The following is a 25586-nucleotide window of genomic DNA, read 5'->3' on the forward strand; positions in this document are numbered from 1 at the left end:
ATATCTCATTTGATCCTTACAACACCCTTAGGAGGTAGATGCTATTATTGTCCCCACTTTATAAGATGAGTAAACTGAGAATTTTTTTAGACTTAACTAGGGCTACCTAAGTATTTAAGGCTAGATTCAAGATCATCAGGTCAAGTCCCTCTATCCACTGGGACACCTACTTGATTAGTTTTTTAAATCCTGGTAGGCATTACACTGGGTTTGAATTTCATTTTAGAACTAGGTATAAGATAAGTTTCACTGAGTTTGGATTAAATGGCTCAAGCTTATGAAAACTGTATGGCCCAGCTGTGTGACCTTGGGCAAGTCACTTGACCCCCATTGCCTACCCTTACCACTCTTCCACCAAGGAACTAATACACAGAAGTTAAGGGTTTAAAAATATAAAAACAAAAAAAATTAAAAAATTTAAAAAAAATAAAACTGTATGGAAGCACAAAAACAAACAATCAGAGGTATTCTGAAATTTGGCTTTCCCTCTATAAAATGGGCCAGAAATGTAGATGGTTAGCTCTCTTCTTAAACCTAAAGAAAAGCCCAAATATCAACAAAAAAAAAACTTGAGCTCTGACTAAGGGAACAGATTGGTCTTGCCCTTAGTATGCAGTTCTTAAAGCCACCTTGGACTTATAGAACCAGTTTGTACCAATTCCAGATTTTCCTCTTGGCCCTACTACATCATTATGGGATACTTTTATTGCCACTTATGGATAGCACCAACTACTTTTTCAGACCTTGTACATTCAATGAGAGTTTGTTATAACACTCCAACTTCTATCATTGCCTCAAAAACTGGTGTCCTCTAGGGAACTAAGCTTGAAACCCACAACATGATGTCCCTTTTTCTTATCCTATATTACTTTTTTTAAACCCTTAACTTCTGTGTGTTGGCTCCTAGGTGGAAGAGTGGTAAGGGTGGGCAATGGGGGTCAAGTTGACTTACCCAGAGTCACACAGCTGGGAAGTGTCTGAGGCTGGATTTGAACCTAGGACCTCCCGTCTCTAGGCCTGACTCTCAATCCACTGAGCTACCCAGCTGCCCTATATTACTTCTTGAAGACAGTTATCTCTCAGCTTTTCTCATTACCACTTGACATCCAAAACCAGCTGGGGTAGGGGTAGAGAAGAGAGTTCAATGCTATTCCATTTATTGTTAATGATGGAATGTGGTGCCCTAGAATGAGTATTGGGTTTAGGGTCAGAAACCAATTAAAATCTCAGCTCTGTCCCTTATCCTTCCCATTGCTTGGTTTCTTTATCTTTTAAAATAAGAAGTTTAGCTCTCTAAGGTCCCTCTCAGCTCTAAGTCTGTGATCCAGCGATTATAGGCTTTCTAGCAAAGTGATTTCAGTTGATCAATGAACATTAACCACCTATTGTGTATTGGGAATTATGTTATGTGCTAGAGATACATATAAAATAAATTAATTCCAACTCATAAGGCATCTATATTTTGTGAGAAAATAAGAAAATATAGAAGTATATAAAGAGAATAATTACAAAGTAGTTAAGTGGAGAGGGAGGATACTAACAATGAAGAGGAACAGGATACTTGTGTTGCTTCTTAATGGAAGAGAGGGATACATTAAGATGTAGGGGAATGGTGTATATTCTTGGTTTCAGGGACAGCCAGTACAAAGGCAGAGAATGAAGTTAGAATGTCCTGTGTCAGAGATAGAGAAAGGCCACTTTGGCCATAGTGCAGAGGAATGGAGGGAGAGCACTATACAATAAGGATTGGGCTTAACTTGTGAAGCACTTGAAGGGCTAAACAGAAGTTTCTACTTGATTCTAGAGGTGATAGGAAGCCACTGAGTTGACTGAGTAGGGCAGTGGCTTGGTCATATTTATACCCGACAAAAATCGCTTTGGCAGCAATATGGAGAGTGGACTGAAGTAAGGAAAGCCTTGAGGCAGAGAGACCCAAAGAAGAGGCCATTCAAATAATCTAAGAGGCAATGAAAGACTGAATTGAGATAATATCTGTGAGTCCAGAGAAGGGATTAGATTGGAGAAGGAATATAGTAGAGGCAAAAACAAGATTTAGCCACTGTATTTGGATATGTGGAGTGAGAGTGAGTTCAGGATAATGCCAAGATAACAAACCTGGGAGATTACAAATATGGTGATGCCTTCAATAGGAGAAGCAGTTTGGAGATTTCCCTTTCCCTTTTTATTTCTATATCCCCACTCTGGTTCCGGGTTAAGATGGCGGCAGAGTAAGAAGCAGCTCTTAACCTCTCCTGACCAAAACACACAAAACTCCTCAAGGGGACATAAAAACAAGTCCAGACGAACGGAGGAACCCTACAACAGGGCACAGCGTGGAAGGTACGTGGAATGGAGGCATTTCCATGCTATAAAGGGGTGAAACAGCTCTCACTAAATCACGGGCTGAGCAACCACCCCACCCCCACCCCCTCCACATACAACACCTATAGCGCCGAAGCCAGCTAAAAAGAAATAGAGCAAGTTTGGGGCACCCATCGAGTCATTGGCAGCTCCAGGGCCTGTTCCTGAGAGCAGCAAGATTTAGGACCCCAATAAGCCAAAAAACGCATGCGAAATCTGAGCGCGGGAGCAGAGAGTGGACGCAGGGTGCAGAACTCCGGCTCAGAGTGCAGGCTCAGAGCACAGGCATGGGTGGAGGCGTGGGTGGAGGCAGACACAGCCAGGAACTAAAGCTCTGAAACCCTGAGTGGGGAACCAGCCTTGACAGGTATACAACTGTGGAAGCAGCGCCCTGAGACTTGTAAAGGAACCTCCGGCAGAGGATCAAGCAAGGGGGTTCACCAGGGGGCTTGACCTTGGAAAAAACCAGAACTCAGACCTCAGGAGCCAATAGACCGCGGACAGACCCTGAGCGCGAGGATAAACCTGAGAAGCTGCTGGGCTAACGATGGCTACCCAGTCTCAGGAAGCTCAGAAGAGAAAGAATAACAAGAAAAAGAAGTCTTTAACACTCGACAACTTTTACACAGAGAAAATCCAGACAACCCAGCAAACAGAGGAGAACAAACAAGCATCCAGACCCTCCTCAAATAAGGAAAACTCCTCACAAGCTATGGAAGAGTTCAAAACTGAGATTTTGAGGAAAATGGAAGAGATCTGGCAAGAAAATAACTGTTTAAAAGGTAGAATCTTGCAATTGGAAAGTGAGGCTCAGAAACCAAATGAACTGATAAGCAAATTGAACACCAGAAATGACCAGATTGAAAAGGAATACCAGAAGATTATGGCCGAAAACCAGAAGATTATGGCCGAAAACCAGAAGATTATGGTCGAAAACTGAAAGATTATAGCCGAAAATCAATCCCTAAAGGCTAGAATTGAGCAAGTAGAAGCTAATGATCTCTATATCCCCACTCCTTCTTTACCTCTCCTCCAGGGATTGCCCTCTTAATCTCTCCTATTCTCTTTCCACACTTCTCTGTTTATCCCCACTCCATCATTCCTTCTCCAACTACCTCTTGACTCATTTGTTTTAAACAAAACTAAGAATATTTGTTACTATTTCTAGGATTTTTCTAGGGTTTTTCTTTCTTTTTCCAATGGGCTGGAGGTATCTGGGAAGAGAATAAAGATAAAATAACAAAAAACAGAAAGAGGGTCATTGAAGCATCTTTTATTTTTTTAACCTTCTATCTTAGAATCAAATACTATGTATTGGTTCCAAGGCATGTGTTAAGGGGTAGGCAATGGGGGTTAAATGAGTTGCTCAGTGTCACACAACTAGAAGTATTTCAAATTTAAACCTCTTGTCTCCAGGCCTGGCTCTCTATTCACTGAATTACCCAGCTTCCCCAAAGGCATCTTTTAAAAGAGAAATGTAGAAGGACAGCTAGGTAGCACTATGGATAGAAAGCCAAGCCTGAGTTGAGAGGACCTAGGTTCAAATCTGGTCTCAGACACTTTCCTAGCTATGTGGTCCTGGTCAATTCACTTATTCCTGTTTACCTAACCCTTGTTCTTCTGTCTTGGAGTTGTTACTAAGACAAAAAGTAAGGGTTTAAAAAAATGTAGGGAAGAGAACAGAAGGTAGATCAGAAGGACCCACAAGCAAGCTGTATACTTTTGAAAGCTGTAGTTTAAACTTATCATATAATTAAAAAGTAAAATATATCTAAAATCTACTCCCCCTAAAAGCAAGTTGTACATAGTAGAAATCTTTTGTTTTGTGTATAGTCTTTTTCTTTTCTACTATATCTACAGAAATGCTCATTTTATTTTGTTTGTTAAGTTCTGAATAAAAATGAATTTTAAAAAGATGGATAAAGAATCTTGATAGAGACGACTTAAAGAAAATTACTCAGTAAATGTTATAATTAGTATTAAACAATTTAAATGTAATTAGTTATCAAATTAGCTTAGTTGGCTTATTGGTTCAATGTTAATCTAATAAAACATTGGGTTTTTAAAAAAATCCCATTCTCCTTCCCTTTCTTTTATTTGATCTTTTCCCCTGATCTTTATCCTCCTGTCAACTCTAACCAGGGAAAGACTGAAAACAAGTGAGAATTTCTAGGGGCTCCAGAGACAGACTTCATTTACAAGATAATTACTTAATTCTGACCTCCATCTCTCAGCCTTCAGCCAGGACTCTGGAAGTTGACTATATTGGTAGGAAGCCCAAGTTGTGTCCTGGATTTCTAGTGCATTTCCTCCTAAAGATATATCTATTCCAATCAATGGAGCTAGAAAGTGTAAAAATTATCTGTATCCCCTACAGAGCTTAATATGTCAGGAAAGAACATTGGGTGCTCAGGAGGTGACATCTCCTCAGTGCTTAGAGATATGGTCCAAAGGCAAATTGAGGTAAAGGCAGTGAACAACAATGTAGCTGGAACAATTGCCCCATCTAGGAAGTGTACCTTCTTCAATAAGAAAGGTTATGTTCACCATGAAGCAAGCCTAGCTTTTCTTTTCTTTTCTTTTCCTTTTTTTTTTTTTTTGCCACTTTTCCTCCCATTATCCACTGAAGAGAATAAAACACCAAAATTATATTTTTGAAGTGGTACAGTGAGGGGAAGAGGTGGAATGAATTCTCTCCTTTTGTTTCTACAAGAGAGTTCAGATAATTCCCTATTATACGTGAATGGTCTAAGGTCAGGCATAAATCAGAGAGAAATTAATCAAGTCCCAGATTTCCTGATTTTTCCAGTTTCCTGTCTTATTCATGTCAAAGTTATTTTATGTGATGGTATTTCCATATAGCTACCTAGGGTAACTATAATGTAACTTTAAATTCTCACTTAAAATTATGAGCTGTTGTTAACTGAGTGGGACAGCTTGATTCTATTTTAGCTCTGGACCAATTCCCTATCTTTTCCCCCATTTCTGGTACTTTTCCTGAAAAAAAAATTGCTGTTAGTCCTGTAGGTTTATTAACTAATTCAAAAGGCAAAAGATGTAGTAGAAAGATTATTGGACTTTGAGTCAGGCAACTCTAACTTGGATTGCTACACTTGAGCAAAAAAAGGGGATAATAACACCAGCAGTACCAGCTTTCAATAGTCACATAACCATGTATGTAAAGCAAAGATTGACACAGCTGCCTTTTTAAAATTCCCTTTGTTCTTTCAGTATTTCTGGTAGAAGTTAGATGAATCATCTGTGTTGACAGGAATGTGATGCTAACAGGAGGAGAGATCCCTGCATTGGATGGGAGGTCAGAATAGATGACCTCTAATACCTTTCCCAGCTCTTGGGTTTCATGAACCACTAATTTATTTCTACATTTAATTTTTATGTGTTCAGTTCAATTCAACAAACATTTATTAAAGTGCTTACTATGTGCAAGGCACTGTTTTAGGTACTGGGGATACATCAAAGACAAAAACAAAAAAGTTCCTGCCCTCAGTGAGCTTACATTCTGTCAGGGTATACAACATGTACACAGAAAAATAAATATAGAATATATGCATAGTAATTTAGAGAGAGAGAGAGAGAGAGAGAGAGAGAGAGAGAGAGAGAGAGAGAGAGAGACACATGGAGAGAGAGACATGGAGAGAGAACACACTAATGGGACCAATTGAGACAGGTTTTGTATATAGATCCTGAATTGTACTTTGAAGGAAACTAAGGATTGTGGAAGTTGGACATGAGAGAGAGTGCATTCCAGATATGGCAAGCAACATTTGCTTTGTCTGCTTCCTTATCACAGCACCATTATTAAAAATGTCTTTATGACTTAATTGCCCAGATTGCTTTTCCTTAGTTTTCTCATTAAAGACAGATTGTCAGAGTAGTTGAGTAGCTTGGCCATTTTTAGTATCACTTGTCTGATTTCCATCATAATTTTTAAAGAGTCTACCTTGATATTCATAGTTTTGTAATCCCTGGAGGCAGCTTTGAAATTCATCTTTTCCATTGCTGTTCGGTTTATTTCCACGGTTGTAATTTCCTTTTGAGCCTTAATTGATTCTAGAGATCCATATTTGGTCATTGCCTCTGCTGTTACCTGTCATTTCTGCCCCTCTGGTTACGAGTTGCTGTTGCTGACTGACAACTGCAGGTTTCTGCTGCTGCTGCTATTCCTGGACACCTCTGCTGGCTAACCTTGCATCCCTCCATGGCCATCAGCCACCTCTTTGGATGTCTTGTTCCAAACTGCCTTCCTTGTTATTGATCACCTGATCATTTTGCCATTCATTCCTCTTTCTGCCGCTATTACACACCTTCTGCTGCAAAATTCACTGCATGAATCATGACTGCACCTCCTAATTTAAGACCAAAAAGATAGCATAAAAAGTGTGCATATTATGCAAGCAAATATATAGCAACTTGGGCAATTGCATATTTAAAAATTAGTTTGTTGGTTGGTTACATTGAAATTCATAGGTATCTTACCTTCTCCCTCCCCTCCCCACACCATAGAAGGCAACACCTGACAAAAAAATATGAATAGAAAGTTTCTGCTTATCAGTTCTTTCTCTGGAGGTGGACAATTACGAATTATTTTTCAAATATTAATTCTGTAGCTATGTATAATGTTCTCTTAGCTCTACTTGTTTCGCTTTTTGTTATTTCATGTAGGTCTTTCCTGATTTTTAAAAACTCATCCTGCTCAGCATTTCTTATGGTGAAGTAGTATTCCATCACAATCATACCACAACTTATTCAGCCATTCCTCAATTGATGGACATCCCCTCAATTTCCAGTTCTTTCCTACCACAAAGAGAATTGATATACATATTTTGAAACATATAGGTTCTTTTGGTTTTTCTCCAGTCTCCTTGGGAAACAGATCCAACAGTGGTATTTTTTCTGGGTAAATAGGTTTATACAGTTTTATAAACTTTTGGGCATAATTGCGAATTGTTCTCCAAAATGGTTGGATTCAATTCTACCAAGAATGTATCAGCATCCCCATTTTTCTGCATCACCTCCAACATTTGTCATCTTGCCCTTTTATTATATTAGCCAATCTGGTAGGTGTGAAATGATATCTCAGAATTGTTTTGAATTGCTTTTCTCTGAGCAGTCTGATTTAGAGCAGTGATGGACAAACTACACCCACGGGCCAGATGCGACCTCCTGAAATGTCCTTTTTTTTTTTTTTTTTTTTTAACCCTTACCTTCCCACTTGGAGTCAATACTGAGTATTGGCTCCAAGGCAGAAGAGTGGTAAGGGTAGGCAATGGGGGTCAAGTGACTTACCCAGGGTCACACAGCTGGGAAGTGTCTGAAGTCAGCTTTGAATCCAGGACCTCCGGTCTCTAGGCCTGACTCTCAATCCACTGAGCTACCCAGCTGCCCTGCCCCTGAAATGTTATATCGGGCCATGCAACATTATTCCTAATCTGACGAATACAATGAGTAGGATACAATATAATGAAACTTTGAAAGAGTTGCTTTAGAAACAGACTGACAGACGAGCATTTCCTTTCCTTTGGCTCCCTCTTTAAAAAGTTTGCCCATCACTGATTTAGAGCAATTTTTTTCATGTGCATATTTATTATGGCTTTGATTTCTTTACCTAAAAACTGTCTGTTCATATTGTTTAACCATTCACTTGGAGATTGGCCCTCATTCTTATGCATTTGACAAAGTTCTCTCTATATTTATATATGAAATCTCTATCAGAGAAACTCTTTAAAATTTCCCCCAAATTTTCCATTTTCCTTCTAATCTTGGCTACTGTTTGGATTTTTGTTTTGGAAACTGGAACATAGAAATAAGAAAGGAGATAATCCTTTGAATGGATATAAAATAGGACCAATTTTGATGATCTATTCTCATCACAACTAAAAAACCTTATGTCTAGGTGGGGGCAGGAAGATGGATCAATGGATTGAGAGCCAGGCCTAGAGATAAGAGGCACTGGGTTCAAATTTGGCCTCACATATTTTTTAACTGTGTGACCCCAGGCAAATCACGTACCCCCTCTCCTTGTGTCTTTATCATTCTTCTTGATTCTAAGATAAAAGATAAGGGTTTAAAAAAAATTAATGATAGCAAAACAATTTTTAGTCTTACCTAAGACTGAGGTCCAAAGCAATGAATGGAGGCTGCCAAGGTGCTAAGGAGAGACAGAGACTGTAGCCCAGAAGGATTTTCTCTTTCCCACATACTATGAGAGAAAGAATCTCGCAAGCATAGATTTCCTTTGTTTCTTTGAATATTTTCTTGAGAGGAACATTCTTGCTCTGGATTAAAAAAAAAAGTCAAGATATTTTATTTCTAGATCAAATTGTGAAGCCTTTGGGTAAACTATCTCTGCTTATCTCTCAGTGGATGATAGGACTCTCTCCTAGTGTCTTAGTGTTTCCTTTAAAAAATTATGCAAAAATTGATTATTTGGGGGCAGCTGGGTAGTAGCTCAGTGGATTGATAGCCAGGCCTAGAGATGGGAAGTCCTAGGTTCAGATCTGGCCTCAGACACTTCCCAGCTGTATTGACCCTGGGCTAGTCACTTGACTCCCATTGCCTACTCTTTACCATTCTTCTGCCTTGGAGCCAATACACAGGATTGACTCCAAGATGGAAGGTAAGGGTTTAAAAAAATTGATTATTAAAAATAAATTTACTTTGAAATATCTGCAATTTTCTTTAGAGATTCTTGCCCCTGGTGACAAAGAATTAGCTGAGTCCTCAAGTTTGTGATTATTGTAATTTGTTGGTCTTCCAAGGGTAAAGGAAATTTATATAACCCAAGGGAATATTAGGATCCTAGGATTCAGAGCTGAAGGAAACCTGAAAAATCTAGTCCAAGCCCCTTGTTCATATTACAGATGGAACTATATGTATATGAGACACTGAATAGGAATGGAAAATAAAAAGGGCATTTGGAAAGGAGAACCAATGACATCTAAAGATGGTTTGATTGACATCAGTCAATCATAACTGAGAATTATGGTCCAAGTTGTTATCCCAGCTTATCTGATGACCCTAAAAGTCACGTGAACTTCTCAAAATTCCATGATTGAGTTTAAGACTTTCTTGTTATAATACTAAACTCTGACATCAAATGCATCAGTCACCATAATTTTGTTTTCATTCAAACCTGATTCTGTTGCTATGGGGGAATCTCAGCGTGAAAACTCCCTCCACCAATGCAGATTGGCATCCTACACATCACTACCAGAGTAATATATTTAAGGTACAACTTTGGCTATATGACTGCCCTGCTCCAAATTCTTAGATGACATTTAAAGTACTCTACCATCTGATTCTATCCTACTTTTCCAGCTTTATCTTGCCACACTTTCTAAACTCCACACTATTTCTATTCACACCTACCCCTCCATTGCTACACCTGGAATGCAATTATAAAATCTCTTCTTACTAAAAACCATCTTTGTCCTTAAGGATCAAATACAGAAGAGATCATGTTTTCCAATGAAGTCTTCCTAAAAAGATTTTATTAGCCAGAAGAAATCTTTCATCCTTTGCATCTCTAATAGGACTTTGTATGATAGCCATTTGCATACATCTGTTATCCCTCATTTCTAGATTATAAACCCCCTCTGCACAAAGTTTTTAGTCATATTATCTTTGCATTCCTCTAGCTCCTGGAATAGTTTCTAACATATGTTTGCTGAACTATATACAAACATCTTCTCTACATCAACAAACATCCAAGCCCCTTTCCAAATTTTGCTCTGATTACACGGAGAATGTCAAATTGAAATATTTAGAGGTAAATATAGGGTAAAAGAATTGCTTTTCTCTCTGTATTTTCTTTAACATCCACTTAAGCTATATAAAACTGAAACTGTCCAATACTTCACAAAGGAGAGGCAGCATGTCATGGGCGGTGATAATCTAGGAGACAGGAAGACCCATATTCAAGTCCTGCCTTTAATATGCTAGCTGTGTGATCATGAGCAGGTCTTTAAATGACTCAGTGCTTCAGCAACTCTCCATGTCACATACAAGTTGCCAATATACATTGTGTGAAGGGAGTCTTCCACAAGGGGACTTCCCCAAAGCAATAGAATCAGGTCTGAATGAAAAATAATTATGATGATTTCCCCCCCAATTTTCAAATTTCCACCTCCCTGTGGATAAGAAATCTATTACAGTAATCCAAGCAAGGGATAATAAGGATTTAAACTCTGGTAATGGTGGTGCTGGCACCGGGTTTAGAAATCAGAACCTTAGTTTCATCATCTGTAAAATGAAGGGGTTGGATTAGATGATCTGTGATATCTCTTCTAGCTCTATAATTGTGTTTATGTGATCAATGGAAGCAAAACTGCAAAGGTAGAGTGGACAGGGCTTGACAACTAATTGCAGATGAGAGGCAACAAAGAAGGAAGCAACAAGATTGACTCTAGTTTCTAGCCAGTGAAAATGGGAAACTAGGGAAGTTAAGACAGTTAAGTACAAAGTTAAGGACAGTTAAGCAGTTAAGGACAAAGATGGTGGATTCTGTTTTAAACATGAACTTCAGACATTGGTGTGAGATTTAGGAATATATCTCAGCAAACCATTAAGAGTTCAGGCCTGGAGCCCAGAGATAATGGATATACACTGGACATAGAGAATGGAGAGTCATGGAGCTGAATTGAAGAAATGAGGATGGATGAGCTTGTTGAAGGACAGAATGCATGTTGAGAAGTTAAAGAGTTTATGGCTCAGAGATTTGAGGATGCCTACATTTAAGAGACAAGAGGAAGGGGAGCCAAAGAAGAAGTCAAAAAGGTAGGAAGGAAGCCTGAAAGCCAGTGTCACAAAAGTCTAGGAATAATTGGTCAAATGGTTTCATATACTGTGAAGGAGTCATCAGAGAAGAAGGATGGAAACCAAGTAAATATCTTTGGATTTGGTGATTAAGAAATTACTCTTAACCTTAGAAAGACTAGTATGAGAGAAGAATGGAGGATAGAAGTCAGACAGCAGAAATAATTAATTAATTATATGTACAGAGGTCTGTATACTTTTGGAGCAGAATTAACCTTGGCCTCTGGAAGGTTACGTCAATGGATCACAAACCCTGGCAGGTCTTACCAAGATAAAAAAGCTTTGATTGGGGGCCAAAAAACAGATCTCATATGTCTATCTTCTGAGGACCAATCTAGTTAAGTTTTTTTTTTTTTAAATTCTAAACTTAAACAGCAAAGAAAAGAAAAAGCATTTCCATACATACAGTAGTGTACAAAAAAAAGAGTTGTCTATGAAACTGAAACTTCATACCACTTTTTAAAAACTTTCTTTTATTTTTTCTCAATTACATATAGAAACAACTTTTTTTATTTATTTTTATTTTTTAATTTTTTTTTTAAACCCTTAACGTCTGTGTATTGGCTCTTAGGTGGAAGAGTGGTAAGGGTGGGCAATGGGGGTCAAGTGACTTGCCCAGGGTCACAAAGCTGGGAAGTGTCTGAGGCCGGATTTGAACCTAGGACTTCCCGTCTCTAGGCCTGACTCTCAATCCACTGAGCTACCCAGCTGCCCCTAGAAACAACTTTTAACAATTGTTTCCTGATATTTTGCAATTCAGATTCTCTTTCTCCCTCCTTCCCTCCCTCCTCCCCAGGTGGTAAATAGTCTGATATAGGTTATATTAGTGTTTCTTCAATACATATTTCCATATTCCCCATGGCATAACAGAAGACAATATCACACATGTGATAAACAAACTCACAAAGGAAATAAAGTGAAAGATGGTGTACTTTGATCTGCAATTGAATTCTAACAGTCCCTTCTTTGGTTTGTCATGAGTCCCTGCTGCTATAAATATTTTTGTACAAGTAGGTCCTTTTCCCCTATCTTTGATCTCTTTAGGATATAGATGCAGCAGTAGGAGTATTGTTGGGTCAAAGAGTATATACATAGTTTTATGACCTTTTGGGTGCAGTTCCAGATTGTTCTCCAAAATGGTTGTATTAATATCCCAGTTTTCCAACATCCCCTCAAACATTTATCATTTTCCTTTTTGGGGCATATTAGCCAATCTGATAGCTATGAGATGATATCTCAGAGTCATTTAAATTTGCATTTCTCTAATCAATAGTGATCTGGAGCATTTTCTCATATGACTATAAATAGCTTTAATTTCTTCATCTGAGAACTGCCTCTTCATATCCTTTGACCATTTATCAACTGGGGAATGCCTTGTATTGTTATACAGATTGCTTAGTTTTCTAAGTATTTGAGAAATAAGACCTTTGTCATAGACACTTGTTATAAATCGCCCCACCCAAATTTGTTGTTTCCTTTCTAATCTTGGTTGTATTAGTTTTATTTGCACAAAATTTTTTTAACTTTATGTAATCAAAATTATCAATTTCATTTTTTGTTATATGCTCTATATATTTTGTTTGGTCATAAATTCTTCCCTTATCCATAAATCTGACAAGTAAACTTTTCCATGTTCCCTTAATTTATGGTATTGCCTTTTACTTCTGGACCAAGTATCCATTTTGATTTTATCTTGAACCCAGGACCTCCCATCTCTAGGCCTGCCTCTCAATCTACTGAGCTACCTAGCTGTCCCAATCACCTCCAATTCTTAATTTCCCTGGCTTCCTTCAAGACTCAGCTCAAATCCTACATTCTGCAGGAGGTCTTTTCTTGTATTCCCAACTACTAGTGCCTTGTGTCTGAGATTACCTTTCATTCACTCTCTATATAGGAGCTGCTAGTGCTGAATTGGATATGTGTATCAGGTCTGAAGTCAAGAAGACTTGTCTTCCTGAGTTCAAATCTGGCCTCAGACCCTTCCTAGCAGTATGATCTTAGGCAAGTCACAGTTCCTTATCTATAAAATGAACTGGAGAAAGAAAGGGCAAACACCAGTATCTTTGCTAAGAAAACCCTAAATGAAGTCAGAAAGGGAAGGTGGTTTAAGCACCAAATTCCACTACATATGAAAGGATAGATTTTCAAAAGAGTGTGTGTGTGTGTGTGAGAGAGAGACAGAGAGGGAGAGAAACAGAGAGAGAGACAGAGACACACAGAGAGAGACAGAGACAGAGAGACAGGGACAGAGAGATACAGAGAGAGACAGAGACAGAGAGGAAAGAGTGAAGGAGAGAGAGAGTGTGTACATGCATGCATGCCTTGCATTCTGCTTTACCTGGGTTTCTTGCCTGAATATCTCTGATGATCTCCATGAGGTTGATGTCGGTGGTCCTGGTAATCAGAAAAATATTGACAGCATCAAAAAACAAAAAGAGGCAAAAGGAGAAGGAAATAACATTGAAATCTTATTTCAAGGGAGGCTTCCACTAGTGTTCTTCTAAGTACAGATGCCTTAGGCACAGATATAAATGGAAATAACTATATTGGTGAGTATGACCTACTTAAACAGTGACTAGAGAAGTGAGGAAGCCAGGGGAAAGGGAAAGAGAAAAGCTAAGCCATCTTTGCTGAGAAGGAGTGGGTACCTCTCCATCTGCTCCTATTCCATGGGAGTGGAAGAATTTTTTCATTTTATTTGTTGTAAATTGCATTTATCCCAAATGCAAAAACAGTTTTGTGTCATCAAACTAGTACCTGCCCCTCTATGGAAAGAAAATAACAACACAGGGATTCATTGAAAGCAATGAAATTAATTTTTTCAATAAAAATTTTTATTACTGTTATATTAATGCCTTCTTACAGCATAATCAATTCTAGATATACTCTCTTCCCCCTCTCACTCATTCCATAATGCTGTCTTTATGACAAAGAGAAATAGTGAAAGCAAAATCAATCAATACAGCAGCTACATTGTATGCAAGGTTCTGTGCCCCAGGTTCTCACCTTTAGAAGGAAATTTATTTCCTTGGGTATTTTTCCCTTGGGTCCAAAATTGTTCATTATATTCATTTTAAGACTACTCAATAAGTTCAGAAAACACTGAGTTGTTTTTTTAATTAATGAAAATTGCAAAGATGGGAGACCATGGTGATAGAAAATTACATATGTCAAAAATAATTGATTTATTGATCCATGATCTATCCTTAGTTCATTTTCAATCAATATTACTCAGTTTAGTATGATACAGAAGTGATTGTTCAGTATTCTGGAGACATAGGTGGTCAATCATAAAGATACGGACTTACATCAAGTTAAAGGGACTCTTTCTTACATCAGACATTTTAGACTATAAAGAAGCAGATTTAAGACTGTATACAAAGGGCCACTTAACCACAATAATGTCCATGCTAGAGGACCTCCACCTATGTGGCCTGATGAGTAAATGCCAACCCAAGGAAGGGGATCATCCAGACAGACCTCTGGACCTCTGTGCTCTGACATTTTCTTTTCACCCAACTTGGGGAGATAAGCAGTCCATTGCTCATCTTATGTATGACCCCTTAGTCAGAGATGGCTGGACATCCTGTCCATCCTGAGAATGGAGATTACCTTTATCTTGCCTCTCTTATAACCACACTTGGAAAATCTACAAGTTATTTTAGGACCCCCATAACCCTTGTCATTTCCCTTGATTGCCCACCTTTGGAAGTGGGATTATGCGTGATGATTTCCCATCTTCTGCACTTTGCTAGGGCTTGGGTGGAGTTCTGTCTGCCCTTTGCCTCAGGCCCACACTAATGTACCCAAGAATTGAGCAATGAACATTTGTATTTTGTGGTTCACCATCTGAACTGTTTGGGACCTGAGGGTTATAAAATCTGTACTGGGGAGCAAGGGGGCATATCTCAGATTGTGAGGAAGATTTAAGGTCCCATTCATTAAAGGGAGCCAGATCACCAAAATAAATAAATAGATGGTCATTGGCTCAGAGTTCTGCCCCATTTTTATTTTGTAGATTAGACCAGATTTTTTTTTTCATGGTACCTATGCTTTCAGACATAATTAGACTGTTTTTGCTAGAATGCTCCCCTCCCCCAGCTCAAGTGTTTCTTTTAAAATTTATTTTTGTAAGGAATGATTAGATTGGGAAGGAAAGAGGTGAGAGTTAGGATTCTAAAATCATTGCAACAGAACTACAAAAGATATCCATTTAAAATACTTTTTAAAAGTTCGTGAAAATAGCCCTTACTGAGGCAACTGATTTGGGAAACAAATTTTAAAAGACTCTTCTATCTAGGTTAAACAGTAAAAATAGTATTTTCTAGGAATTTCACTTTTCAACTTAATAAAAGCAATTTTCTTTTAAAACTTTTTTAGTATATTTCCTACAAGTTTCTTAGAAAAGCCACACCCCTCTCAGTCTTTCTATTGGAATATTCAGTTTTCTCTTGGTTTGCTTTTCCCAGATAGACATAGCGGTAAAATGACATCAGGCTACCTTCTTTTGCTGTTTGTTACATTCCTATTGCCTTGACCCAAAGGCATAGATTCTTGTTCTACTTGGAGGCAAGGGCTGTTTTAAATTTTTATTTTTGTATTTGTAGCCTCTGGTATGGTAGATGCTTAATAAATGCTTATTGAATTCTGGGGGCTGTGGTGTTGGGGCCCTTGCCTCATTCCCTTTTCTCTCTCCTATTATCATCTCCTCTGCACTGCCATCTGCAATAGTTCTGAACACATACTATGATTTCTCATATATGAATTCTCATAGTATGAATGATTTCTCATAGTAAGAATTCTACATAGGTCTAGTAAAAAATAGTCAATAAAAATTCACTAGGTACTTATTCTATGTAGAGGTACTGTTTGTGCTTAGTTAAGTGCTGGCATAGAATTTATCTAAATCTAACTGGCCTGGGGCAGCTGGGTAGCTCAGTGGAGTTCTGAGAGTCAGGCCTAGAGACAGGAAGTCCTAGGTTCAAACCCGGCCTCAGCCACTTCCCAGCTGTGTGACCCTGGGCAAGTCACTTGACCCCCATTGCCCACCCTTACCAATCTTCCACCTATGAGACAATACACCGAAGTACAAGGGTTAAAAAAAAAAAAGATTAAAAAAAAATAATAAATCTAACTGGCCACTCAAAATGGTATTTTAGAGACCCCCTAATTCTCATTTGTTGTTTTTGACTCATGACCCCATTTGGAGTTTTCTTGGTGAAAATATTGGAGTGATTTGCCATTTCTTTCTCCAGCTCATTTTATAGATGAGGAAACTGAGGAAAAAAGGACTAAATGACTTAACCAGGGTCACACAGCTAGGATATATCTGAGGCCAGATTTGAACCCAACAGCACCCTAAGAAAGGGGTTTGAAATGATTTTTTCAGTCTGATGAAACCCATGAATTCCTTCTCAGAATCATGTTTTTAAATGCATAAAATAAAAGCTATAGAATTCCAAAGGAAATTCAATTACCCTGAAATATAGTTAACACAATATTGAAGAAGAAGAAAAAGAAGATTTCACTTAAGGTGAACCTACTCAGGGTAAGAAACCCAGTTCTCTAAAATCTCCTGCCTCTCAAGGAGACACTTTCCTATCTGATTATCTGATCTCCTTGCTCTCAACAGAAGTCTCTATTTCTGATTTCGCATTCTTGACATCTATAGCTCTTTTTACTAATGATCTCATTCCTATTCTGTTTTCCTTTTATTCTATACACTGTGGGGTCCTACTCCCTTTTCAATTTGGGGAGACTTTGCTACTTTTATGCAAATACTTTAAAAAATTCATATTGTTCATTTTTGTAAGTGAATAATCTTATAAAACCCAAACCCCAAAACATATACCCAAATAAACAAGTGAAAAATAGTATGATGCATCCAGACAGACCTCTGGACCTCTGTGCTCCCACATTTTCTTTTCACCCAACATGGGGAGATAAGCATTCCATTGCTCATCTTATGTATGACCCCTTATAACTAAGGGGTCATAACTAACATAGTCACTTTTAATCCATGCTTCCTCCTCAGCTATCTACTCTCAACGTTGAGTTTTGGACAATTAGCAAATGTAGGCGACTTTATACAGATCACTTAGATGCTTCTGATTTGGCTACAGTATTTCTGAGAGCAGGAGGTTTTGCTTGCACACATGAAAATGTAACAGAATTGGGCAGAGCTTGGTGGCTCAGTGGATTGAGAACCAAGAATGAAGACAGAAAGGTCCTGAATTCAAATCCCACCACACATTTCCTATCTGTGCAAGTCACTTTACCCCCACCCCATTGCCTAGTTTGTACAGCTCTTCTGCCTTGAAACTATGACATAGTATTGATTCTAAGATGGAAGGTAAGGATTAAAAAAAAAAGTAACAGGAGTGTAGCTAAGCTGTTCCTCCTATGTTCATATCATACGAGATCACTTTTGGATGTAAAGGAAAGCAGACAGAAGTTGGAGATATTGACCTAAAGTCAAGACCTGGAGAGAGGTCCATGTATCCATCACGTGCCAAGGAGCAAATGGGCACAGACCTATTAAGGAAGGAGTGAAGCTGTGAGCCTAAACCATATATAACCCTATTCTTTCACTTGTGCAGTGTGTGAGTACCATGGTCTTTATGAATCGAGGTGGTGGGGAGGGGAAGGAAATTCTAGAGCCCCCAAGACTCTTTTCTCATGGGAAAAGCAGGAATATTTTCTTGGATATTTATGGACTTGAGATGAAGCTTTTGCTATATTTTTGTGGTGTAAATAAAACCTTTTTAATACTTGATGTGTCTTGTTAGCTTGAATGTTTTTGATGGGAGCTGTGGACCATTTAGAGGAAAGCAGACTAAGCCCAATGTAGATATTCCCAAGGCTTCTCTGGGCAGGAATATAAGCTGGTGATTTCTTGTGTGAGACCTCCCAAAATTGTACTCCAGTCCATCAAGTTAAGGACTGAAGTTCAAATGGACACCAAAAAATATTACAGGGAAAAGGAACATAGATGAGAAGATTCCCAAACAGAGGACTGCTAATCTCTCTCCCCCCACCCCCCCACCCCCAGTCTCTTATCAGAAAGCTAGGTCAGTAATTGGACTTCTTGGCTTCTTTTTCAAATTTTGCCACTCCTGACCTTCCATCCGTTGGGGTAAGGTCATTAATTCAATTACTTTATTTTTTATTTAAATATTTTATTTTTTTAGAAAAATTTTCCAAGGTGAATTCCATTACTTTAAATCATCTCTCTCCATCAAAAAAGGAGAGAGGGCCTACTTGTACAAAACTATTTATAGCAGCTCTTTTTTTGTGATGGCAAAGAATTGGAAATTGAGATGTCCATCAATTGGGAAATAACTAAAGAAATTGTAGAATAAGATGGTGATGAAATACGATTGTGCTGTAAGAAATGATGAGCAGGATGATTTCAGAAAGGGCTGGAAAGATCTATATGAACTGATGCAGAATGAAATAAGCAGAAACAGGAGGACATTGTACATAGTAACAGCAATATTGTATGATGATCAACTGTGAAAGACTCTCAGCAATACAATGATCTGAGACAATTCTTTTTTTATTTTTTTTTTTAATTTTAAAATATTTTTCCATGGTTACATGATTCATTTTTTTCTCCCTTCCCTCTTCCACTTGCACTGGGTTATAGATGTGTTATCACTCAATATCTATTTCCATAGCATTCATTTTTTGTAATCTTTTAAAACCAAAATCCCAAATCATATACCTATATAAACAAGTGATAAATCATATGCTTTTCTTCTGTGTTTCTACTCCCACCGTTCTTTCTCTTGATGTGGATAGCATTCTTTCTCATAAGTGATCCAGGACAATTCTGAAGGACTTATGACAAAGAATGCTGTCCATATCTCCAGCAAAAGAACTGATGGAGTAAGAATGCACATCAAAGCACACTATTTTTCACTTTATTTTATTTGTGTTTTTATTTGGGGGTTTTGGTTTTACATGAATATTTTCTTACAACAATGAATAATATAGAAATAGGTTTTGCATGATAATATATGATATAATCCAGATCAAATTGATTATCATCTCTGGGAAGGGAGAGGGAGATAATATGGATCTTATAATTTCAGAACATGTGTGTTGAAAATGGTTATTACCTGTAATTGGTAAAATAAAATGTCCTTTAAAAATAAATCCTCTCTCTAGAAATGTTAAGCTGTGTTGCCCACTGTAATAGCACAAAGAGAAGGTGGCAGGTGGAGAGAAAGGACATATGATGATGGCCCAAGGGGATATGATTGGGGATGTAGACTCTAAATGATTACTCTATTGAAAATATTAATAATATTTGTGTAAAACCCAGCGGAATTGCTCATTGGCTACAGGAGGGGGGAAAAGAAAGAACATGAATCATGTAGCCATGAAAAATACTCTAAATTAAATAAATAAATAAACAAACAAACAAACAAACAAATAAATAAATAAATGGGTGAATAAATAAATAAATGAATGAAATAAAAAGGAAAGGACATATAGATTGTCCAGAGTCTAAGTGGGAGGTTAGAAAGTAGTTAGGGTTTCTCGGTGGTTGGCTCCTCAGTCCTATGGCAGGTTTCCCCATCCCTAGGGTTCCCTGCTTTCTATTGGCATCAGAAAATGGCAGGAGAAGTGATGCACTTACCTGACTGGTTTCTTGTGATGGGTCAAGTTTGCTGGGCGCTTTGAGGCTTCAGACATCCCCCTGGCCATAAGAAGAGCAAGACTCTCACTTGGTCCAGCAGGTAGTGGTTTGCTATTTTCGAGCTGGAGAGAGAGATCATATTGTAAAGTGAGGTGGCCAGACTCATACTCTCTTTGGTCTGAAAGGGACCCCGATTGCCTTTTTGCCACATTATGAGAAGGAAATAGGATTTCCCAGTTGTATTATTATGGGGTCCAATATGTGCTCCATTGTAGTGGCCATGTATATAGTTAACATGGAATCCAGAGGCCCTATCTATTTCTCATACCTCAGGCCTGATTCCTACCCATTAAGTGGATTGTTCTCACCCAATATTTTTTATTATACTAGAATAACTTTATGGTATTTCTGAGTTATAGAGCTTTATGCTTTCTGTTAGTCTGAGTGGAATAATTTTTATTTCTCTGAGTGGGAAAAAACAACCCCATATTTAGTTGTTTCTTGATTGTATAAAAAGTTTTCTTCTGTGGGCTAGTGATTCTTGATTGATCACCTGTATTAGATCCTCACATTAGTAACCATCAAATGCCTGGAAAAGGCTGTCTTCAGGCAATATACTTATAGTGCTGAGTAATCCCTTGTTCTCCTCTACAATGACCTAGTTGCTGGAAGTTTAGACTGGGTGACCTCTAAGGCCACTTTATGTTCTATTTCCATGATCCTATGATCTCATTCTTGCTAGTTGAAGATTAGAGTTTTAGGGGGCTCACTTACTGCTTCTGGGCCATTGCCAGAGGACTTGCAGACCTTGGGTACCAGGCAGTGAGGCACATGAATTCTCGGGTCTTTAGTGGTGATGGACAGTCCTCTGTCCAGAATACACAACAGCCGGACCCAGAACTGGAACACAACCTCAGGGTGGTCTATGTGGAGTTTTAGGTAGTACATTTTTTCAGCAACAGTCCGGACCCTCAGGATACGCTGAGACCAGTCACAAACTTGGAGCTCCACAAACTTTAGTGGGAGAATTCTGGGGACACAAGAGGCAAAATGGAAAACCCTCCACAGTACAACTCATCCTTTTTTGGATAAAGCCATATACCCACCAAGCAGGATCAGTGTGGCACAACTAGGAATTTCTTTATGAAATTCCATAAAATGATCCCCCAAAATAACACCCCCCAAAGAAAGTTGTAGGTAACAAAGGGGATGGGGAGTGGAGAAGAGAAGGGAAGGGAAGGGAAAGAAAGGAGGGAAGAAGGGAAAGAGAGAAAGAAAATGTGAAAGGGAGGGAGAGCAGAGAGACAAAAGAAAAGATCTGAAGGGAGACAGATGGACAGACACAGACATATCAATAACTAATAGAAAAAGAGAAGAGTCAGGTAACAAGAGGAATAATTCTGGGGCACAGGCAGTAGCAGGTCAGTGCTTGCTAAGGCAGCTCAGCACCAGGAATTTAGCTAAGCAGGAAGTTTTGCAGATAACACTGTTCTAGTCAGACAAAGGGGCAGGTCTAGTGTGACTAAATCAGGTCACCCTAGAAAGGACGAAGGAGCGACCAGTTGTTATGTAGATTTAGGCAGATCTGCAGGGTCCAGAGTCTGGGAACTTAGGGTCACTAGGGATAACATTGGCCCACAGGGTTGGTGAACTTTGATTCTATCTCTATTCTCTGTCCTATTTCTCATAGTGTGCTGGCACCTCCAAGTCCACCAACATTAATTGTGGCCCAAATGTTAGAGGCCTCCTGGGAAATCCAAGCTTCCATGGAAGCAAGGACAGAGATGCTAGGATTGTCTTACAAGAAGGGAACCAAAGGAGAAAAATAGAGAACATGAGACTTTCACCCACTGCTATCTCTTCCACATCCCTCTCATCAAAGAAAGTGATTGAGTTCCAGAACAGGTTAATCCTCCCTCTTTTCAACCCCCAAATGCCTATCCCTAGCAGCAAGGAAATACCTGTCAGAGATGTAGAGGTATGGTCTGCTGAGTGGAACTGGCCTTGTGTGTAAAGAGCTTAATAATGAGGTATATTCAATACATATTCATCACCCAATGAGGATCCTGGGAGCTGTTAACTACTGTATCCCAGTACACTCTCCTTCCTTCCTTCTTCAATAAGTTCAGTACTTGGTTCAGTCTTTCTTTCCCTACTCCTGCCCTCATGTTAGGGGGCTTCAACAAGCATATTGATTCCCCTTCAAACACCTTAGCTTCCTACTTCCTCCCGGTTTCCCTGGCTTCCTTTAAGTCTCTGCTATAGTCCCACTTGCTGTAAGAAGCCTTTCTTGGTCCTGCTTAATGATTTTTCCTTGCTTCTGAAATTCTCCAGTTTAACCTGTATTTATCTTGTTTGTACGTAGCAGTTTTCATATTTTCTCCTCCATTAGACCATGATCTCCTCAAGACCAGGCAGCACTGCCTTTGGCCTTTATATTCCTGGCACATAACACAGTAGAGTTTTTTTTAAGGCATCTACATTTTAGGACTGGAGAGAGATATTAGAATTTGTCTAGACTAGCCCCCTCAGCTTTCCAATGAGTACACAAAACCAAAGGTACTTAACTTACTCAAGGTCATATAACTTTCCATTACATCTCATGACAAGGAAGAAAACTTTTCCTTTAATTGGAGTCAGACTCTAGTTCATCTATTATCTTCTCTCTCCAGGTTGTCTCTCTTCACACCCCTAACCCTTTTCCCTCATTCACAAGATCTACTCCTCCCTTCCCCCTTTACCTGTAAAATGAGAGAATTAGACTCTATGATTTAAAAATTGTCTTGAAGTTCTGACACTGCAAGTCTAAGTTATTGAATAGGATTACCAATGGGGGACTCTGTTCTTTTTCTGTCTGAAATTCTGGCATAGTGAAAAAAAGCATTGGACATGAAACCAAAAGACTTAGGTTCAAATATTAGTTTGGCACTTTCTGACTGTGCAGCCTAGACAAAATCACTTAAACTCCCACAGCTTCAGTTTCCCCAAGTATAAACTGAAAGACTTCATCTTTAATGTCCTTTCCAGATCTAGCATTCTGTGATTCTGTAATTCAGTTTTAGGTCAGACTTCCTCTCAGGTGTTCAGTGGCATCCCCTCTCCTCCTTTTTTTAACCCTCATTAATTTCCTTACCTCTTGAGGGTGATAGTTGGCATTTCTATTGGACAGATCCACTTTGGAGATTGCCCTTTGGGCCACTTGACTTTGGCCATCAGGAGGATGTTGGGAAGAGGTAGGCATGGCACTGATGAGGTCACACCAAGAGCCACAGTTGTAGATGAATCATAGATGTTTCTCCAATTATTGTACTTTGTTACCTGAAAAGTAGCCCCCAGGGCATGAATCTAAGCACGTAATGAGAAGGAATGGAAGAAGGCAGCTAGGTTATTCAGTGGGTAGAGCGGCCAGACCTAGAGTTGGGAGGAACTGAGTTTAAGTCTGGCCCCAGACTTAGCTGTATGATCCTGGGCAAGTTACTTATTCCCATCACCTAGCCTTTATCACTCTTCTGCCTTGGAACTGATATTTAGTATCGATTTTAAGACAGAAGATAAGGGTTTAAAAAAAAAAAAGGAGTGGAAGATACTTTCAACCATACTGGTTGAATCAATTAAGACAGTTTTCAGTTATCTGCCTTGTAGATAGTTTGTATTGTTTGTTGTTAGCCCTCCAGGAAAATTTTAGCCCTAAAGTGTTCCTTCGACTGTTTAACATTATTTCTGAGTCTCTTAAAGTAATTGTTTAATTTGTCCATTAGATACATGTTTTCTTAAACCCTTACTGTCTGTCTTAGGATTGATTCTAAGTATCTGTTCCAAAGCAGAAGAGTTAGGCAATTGAGGTTAAGTGACTTGCCCAGGATTATATGACTAGGAAGATTTAGAATTTTTTGTATCATAGATCCCATTAGCAGACTAGTATAGCATATGTATTTCTTCTCTGATTCATGTTTTTAAATGCTTAAAATGAAATTCAGAAGACTACAAAGGAAACCAAACACTAGTGAAAATAAAGATGTAATTTTTTCCCATCCAAGTCCACAGAAGACTATTTATTGTCCACATGGGGTGCCATAGACCCCAGGTTAAGACTACTGGACTTCTGGTTTAGACCATTAAGATCTAGATACTTGGTTCTTTTAACTGATGGATTCTATCATCTTTATGAAATTTCATATTCAATTTAAATATTGTAAAATTGGAAACTGTGATTTTGATAATGACTTTAGTTTGGTCTTATATCATTACCATACTAGTCATACTTTTGTGCTAAAGGTCTAGAGTTGGAGGTTGAGTCCCAGTTCAATAGATCTCTAATGTAGAATGTCCACTGACCTCTACCTAACAGTTGATATTTGGTGCCCTAAATAACAGTATCTTGCAAATGATACCATTACCTTGCATACACAAACAAGGGGATCTTGGGACCTGACTTGAGTTTTTTCTGGGTTCATATTTTTCATGGCCTCAGTCCTTTTTTCCCCAGGGATTCCAAAGTTCATATAAGTGTTATAGGCAATTCCTGGGTATAAAATTTGGGACAGGGAAAAGAATTTGCTTGAAATATTGGATAAGAGTACCTGGATGAAGTTGCTTTCAAAGACAGCCGAGTTGGGAAACAGGTTAAACTCTGGAGAATGAAGCAGTTGGCAGAGTAGACCATCTTCCACCCCAAGTTCTACTCCAGGGTCTGGTTCTTCAATGGCAGGTGGGAGGCCCCTAATGACCATTGTTGAATCAGGGTAATGATAGGCTTGATAGCATCTTTGAACATCCAGTATCTTCTTTGTCCTCTGCCAGGGTCTTCCACTTGGAGGAGTTGATGGTAACATGTCTTTCTCTCTCTATGGTCAAGGGGCCAATTGCAATTTCCTGATCTGACCTCCCTTTCCACTTGCCTAAGGGTTGCTCATCAGGGCCCAGGAAAGTCTGTCAGCTCACAATGGATGACATCACTGACATCATGAGTGTAGTGTAGGGGAAAGAGTAATGATGGCCTTGGAGTTGAAAGACCTGAGTTCAAGTTCAGATTTTGATACTAACAGGCTGTGTGACCATGAGCAAATCACTTAACCTCTCTGAACCCCAGTTTCTTCACCTATAAAATGGGATTTAAAATATTTACATTAACTACCTCAAAGAGTTGCAAAGAAAATACTTTGTAAACCTTAAAATTCCCACATAAATGTGATCAATTATGAGAACTAAAAACCTTGGCAGCTTAATAGGAGAAAGAACTAAAGAAGGAGGTTCTTTCTTTCTTCCCTATATATTTTCTAATTAATCTTTCTGAATTCTAAATACTCTAAACTTTCTATGGATGTAAGTGGAATAGTCTTCCCTCCAGAAGATCATGTGGACAATACAAGTCACTGTAGAGCATTTCAAGGTCAAAACCTACCACAGCCACCGAGGCAGGGACAAATCACTAGACTTGTATAGTCAGTGCAGAACTTATTGGTCACCCTAACTACAGCCAGGAAATCCTAGCTAGCCCACAAAAGCAACACCATCTTAGGTAGTGTCTTCTGAAACAAAAACAGAAACGAAGCTTATTATAACTTACCTCCTTCCTTTTTCTTCCCTGTGATAGATGTACATTGGCATCTTTTCATCCAAATTCTCCCATCCCTCAGATCTCCATATGTAAAAACTCCATACATGTTGATGTTTAGCTAAAAACCTCAGCTGCTTATTGATTCACACACTCACACATCAGAAGGAAGTTCAGATCTTTTAAAAA

The 25586-nt window shown here is 38.7% G+C and overlaps 1 protein-coding gene across 1 annotated transcript; it reads right to left on the minus strand.

Annotated features, from left to right (window-relative positions):
* Positions 1–8487: 8487 nt before the first annotated feature.
* On the minus strand, positions 8488–24675 carry LOC123249942 (protein FAM71F1-like). The gene is made up of 6 exons (XM_044679024.1): positions 24424–24675; positions 22977–23188; positions 20618–20873; positions 19844–19965; positions 13535–13590; positions 8488–8657 (listed from the first exon to the last, which is right to left on the minus strand). The coding sequence occupies exons 1-6, from the start codon at positions 24673–24675 to the stop codon at positions 8488–8490; spliced, it is 1068 nt and encodes a 355-aa protein (XP_044534959.1).
* Positions 24676–25586: the final 911 nt, after the last annotated feature.

The sequence above is a fragment of the Gracilinanus agilis genome, chromosome 5 (assembly GCF_016433145.1).
Source record: "Gracilinanus agilis isolate LMUSP501 chromosome 5, AgileGrace, whole genome shotgun sequence".
Lineage (NCBI taxonomy): Eukaryota > Metazoa > Chordata > Mammalia > Didelphimorphia > Didelphidae > Gracilinanus > Gracilinanus agilis.

Excerpts from the sequence above, each read along its gene's own strand:
- LOC123249942 (XM_044679024.1), bottom strand. The coding sequence starts at position 24,675 with ATGTTACCATCAACTCCTCCAAGTGGAAGACCCTGGCAGAGGACAAAG. Across the intron at positions 23,189-24,423 it reads TTGAAAGCAACTTCATCCAG|ATTCATGCCCTGGGGGCTAC; the intron begins GTACTCTTATCC and ends TTACGTGCTTAG. Across the intron at positions 8,658-13,534 it reads TATTCAGGCAAGAAACCCAG|AGCAAGAATGTTCCTCTCAA; the intron begins GTAAAGCAGAAT and ends TTTTTAATCCAG.